Below are 4,023 nucleotides of genomic sequence, written 5' to 3'. Positions count from 1 at the left end.
CGTTTCCCCCCCCCGCAGCCGGGAGTCCCCGGAAGATTCCGACTGGTGAAGCGTAATCGTTTCGCCGAGTCCCGGCTCCTCGCTGCCATTCAATGCTTCATAAAATTTGGTACGAAGCCCACCCGTAAATCGTTCTGACAAAACCCCGACGTTTTACTGACTGCTGCATTGCCTATCAAGAAACAGAGAGAACAGTGAAAATGAACATGACATAAGCCAGAACTTACGACCTAGATCTTGGACCATCACATGTATCTTTAAGCAAAAAGATGGGAGTCCTTTTCAAGCCAACACCATTCTCCATTCAAAAAAATCATATACTTATTCAAACTCCTCTAAACAAGCACACCATTCGCATTTCAGACTTGTTTGTAAAACTCCAGTTGACAGCAGCAGATTAAATTGGAATAGCATTCTTGCACTGAGCACTCTCTCATTCCACTGAAAACAATTCTACACTACAGAATCCTGTGGTGAAATTCAATACCAGGCAGTTAAATAAAAAATTGGAAACAGAGATCCAAAAAATAGCCATAAACCACCTTTAAACCTATAAAAGGAAAGAAAGTGTAGAAAAGGGGGTTTTTTTGTATACAATTACCCCATTCACAAAGCAGCAGTGAAGGTGGTTTGTTGCCATCGTGGTCAAAAGTACAATTACAACCTGCTCTGCCTTTGCACTCAGTAGCAAGAAGCCTCCCTTGCATACGACAATTAAAGTGCATGAGGCTGTGATCTTCCCCTGGGTTGCACACTCATTAAAGATACCAGAAGCAGAGGTTGAGGTTCAGTTGCCAGATCAGCTTTTCAACCCAGCATGTAGAAACCTGAACATTAAATTGCTAGAAACAAACATACACCCGAGTTTTAAAAGTGTAAGACAAGGATCTCTAACGAAGCAATACAACTGGGGTTGACAAAGCTTCCAAAGTATATAGAAAAAGAGGGTATATAGAGAGTATACAGAAAAAGAAACACGCTGTAACTGTCCACACAGTTGGGGACATAACTGCTAAAGGAAACCCAAGGAGACCCCCCTCGCTATTCCTTCATTGACCAGCACACTAACTTTGCAAGTAAAGGTAAGAAACAAGGCGTCAGCTGTAACCGTACAGCAAATCCTTGCGATGCTATGATTTACCTACTGATTTAAAGTTCAGTAACAGGTTTAACAAGTTTTTGGTCTTCTTGATACCACACATGCTTACATGCAAACTAAATATGAATGCAGTTATGTGCATATGTAAGTCCTCAAGCAGACACAAGCAGGAAAAAAGAGCAAATTACTGAAACTCAGTATCAACACTACAGAAATACACATTAACTTCAAGCACTATGGAATTCTAGGTCTGCTACATGTAGACTACTGGGCATACACAACTAAAAGGCAGCTGTTGCAAACTATTTTACAACTCATTTTTGGTTTTAGCAAGAACACTAACAATACTCAGGATGTAGACTGAACAGCTTAGCTGAAGCCTCAGGACTATTCACATTTGCAAGACAGTGACACTAAATACTACTTTCAATGCCTGTTGCTCTCCAAAATTTTAAGTAATTATTTCCAGAGCAGAATTTTAATAATCTCTTCTGATGATTGAGCCTCAATTCTAAAACTGTTAAAAAACCTGATTTTAGAGCAGTCCTAATTCCTAGAGAAAAGAAAGCTTGTCCCACCTACAACCTTTCAAAATCATCTTATAGTGAAGTACTTGCTGCTTTGATGTACACATACAAGCCTGTTACATCCTAGCTACACAACCTGTCTTTAGGCCCTGGGGTATGTTCCACCAGTTCAAGCTCTCGATTAACTTGCACAACCTGCCAAGTCTTGCAGGGACAGTGTTGAAGGCAGGAACACAGGTGTCTGCAAAAACCTTGTGAAGTTGAACAAACGTTCATCAAGGATGGCATAAAAACACCAATCATATCAGCTTCAGGTTTCCCCTCAGATTCATCCTGATTTGGTCTGTGTGTGGAGACACATCCAACACTCTCAGGGTAATCTCTCCTGCCTCATCAGGTATGAAATTGTGTTGCTCCTTTTGTTCTACATAATAATCCTTTGTTATTTGGTTTCATACTTACTGAGACTATTTAAATAAGAGGACAAGTTTCTTTAAGGAAAATACTCAAAAAGAGCTCAAAGATATGCCATGAATAGTGGAACTTATTTTTCCAAAATAAGGTACATCAAAACTGGAATCTGGTTAGAATACCATTTGCCTCACTGAAGCTATTACATAGGACAACTATGGTCTAACTCCATAGCATTCTGAAAACTTAAACCAGATAGATGATCTGAAACCACTGCAGCCTCTCCCCTGCACATTAGTTCAAAAAATAAAACAATTCATGCATGCTCTTAACTCAAAACATTTTTCCTGTGAAATAAACACCAAATCATGCTCTCAGCCTCTGACCAAACTCTTTAGGCAAATAATCTGTGCAGAACAACAGTGTTGTATCCATGGTCTTAATTCTGAAAGTACCAAGTTAAGGCAAGTACTGAAAACATGTTTTGGCATTATCATATAGATACTAGATTTCAGTTTGCCCCATTTTTATTACCTGCACTACCTAAAACTAACAGGGAAAATTAGTTGAAAGGTCAGCCTCAAATATATATATGCGCACAGCTTTCTTTGAATATAATCACAATTCATGTGGTAATCAAACTCAAGGACTAAAAGCAAACATTCACTGCTAATCTTAGAAGACTAATTCTTACGACTGGCTAACAGTATAACAATTTAGTTAAGAGGACTGGCCACAGAAGAAGCAAAACAGCTGTTTCTTTTGTAGCCTCAAAGGGCCTGTAGCTATTTGAAAGTTACTGTAACATAAAACCAGACAAAAAGGAATTCAGCAAGTTTTTTTTTTGCTCTGTGGGAGGAATTGTTTCCTGCCTTTCTGTACCAGTGGTTTAGAATGACCTAGAGTAACACCACTGAACAGGGGTTACTATCGGGCATGCAAATACCATGTAAATATTTTGCTACTGGTAGCTTAGTTTCTTCCACTTTCAGCACTAAGTGCTCACAGAAATTACCTACACTCATTACTCACTGGTAGCTACACAATACTTACAGTATTACCAGTTTTATGATTTTCTTTTTTTTCCCCCCAAAAAAGGAATAATACATTTTAATAACATTAAGATTCTAAAACTACACAGAAAAGTCAAGCAAGATTACTGGAAGATGGAAGAAATAAAACCATTGTGTAATCACTTCCACAAGTTACAGAAATCAAACCGAAACCAATAAACTAAATCTACTTACAACCATCTTTACCTTACCTTGTCTGTTCCTGTAAGATAAGATGTGGCTCTACAAAAAACTTGACTCTTAGTTTCAATCGATAAGGGGCTAAACCATCCATCTGCTGGGAGATCCTGTTCCTCAAATTCAGCCACAGATTCTCCCCTTTGCTACCAGTGAACTGCAGTCCAAAATAATCAACTTCTATAATTCCCAACCTTCTGCAAACCTGAAAGAAAGAGATTCTTTATAACGAGGTTACAACATAACTATGAAAAATATCACCTGACTCGAGTACTGCTTCAAGACTGCTCACTTAAAACACACAAAAAATAAACCCTGCTGTAAGCACATACAAAAGATTACTTAATTACTTGTATTTTAAGTTGCGTACAAAACAGCATGTAGACAAATACTAAGAATAAACTGGGAATTTCTCCACTAGCCGAAAACCAAATGGACTTCGATGGTCAAATTCCTCCCCACTCCTTGCCCCCAGACCAGGCACTTAAGAGGATCAGTGGATTTCCAAAAGAGGGGAGTACCTGTTACTCAACATCACAGCTTATAGCACTTTCTAGTCAAGAAGGAAAGTACAACCCGCAAGTTTTATTTACGATGCCACCAACAGACCGGGCTGCTACGTTTGGCTCTCTCCAGCATCCCCACAGCAGCCGCCACAGACGCATCGAGGTGATGGCGATGGAAGGGCAAACGCCCCCGGACGACAGCTCCAGCCAGCACGGCCCCAAGCAGGCCA

The 4,023-nt window shown here is 39.7% G+C and overlaps 1 protein-coding gene across 1 annotated transcript in view; it reads right to left on the bottom strand.

The window, feature by feature from the left end:
- LOC104125490 (myosin regulatory light chain interacting protein) overlaps positions 1 to 4,017 on the bottom strand; it is a 15,938-nt gene extending 11,921 nt beyond the window's left edge. The window contains exons 1-2 of the mRNA XM_009637947.2: positions 3,893 to 4,017; positions 3,302 to 3,492 (exon numbers count right to left, since the gene is read on the bottom strand). Coding sequence (XP_009636242.2) covers positions 3,302 to 3,492; positions 3,893 to 3,952 — 251 coding nt within the window. The 5' untranslated portion in view covers positions 3,953 to 4,017. The remainder of the gene's footprint in view (positions 1 to 3,301; positions 3,493 to 3,892) is intronic.
- Positions 4,018 to 4,023: the final 6 nt, after the last annotated feature.

Source organism: Egretta garzetta, unplaced genomic scaffold (assembly GCF_000687185.1).
Source record: "Egretta garzetta isolate BGI_Z169 unplaced genomic scaffold, ASM68718v1 scaffold14, whole genome shotgun sequence".
Taxonomy (NCBI): Eukaryota; Metazoa; Chordata; class Aves; order Pelecaniformes; family Ardeidae; genus Egretta; species Egretta garzetta.
This window is presented reverse-complemented; position numbering and strand designations above follow the sequence as displayed.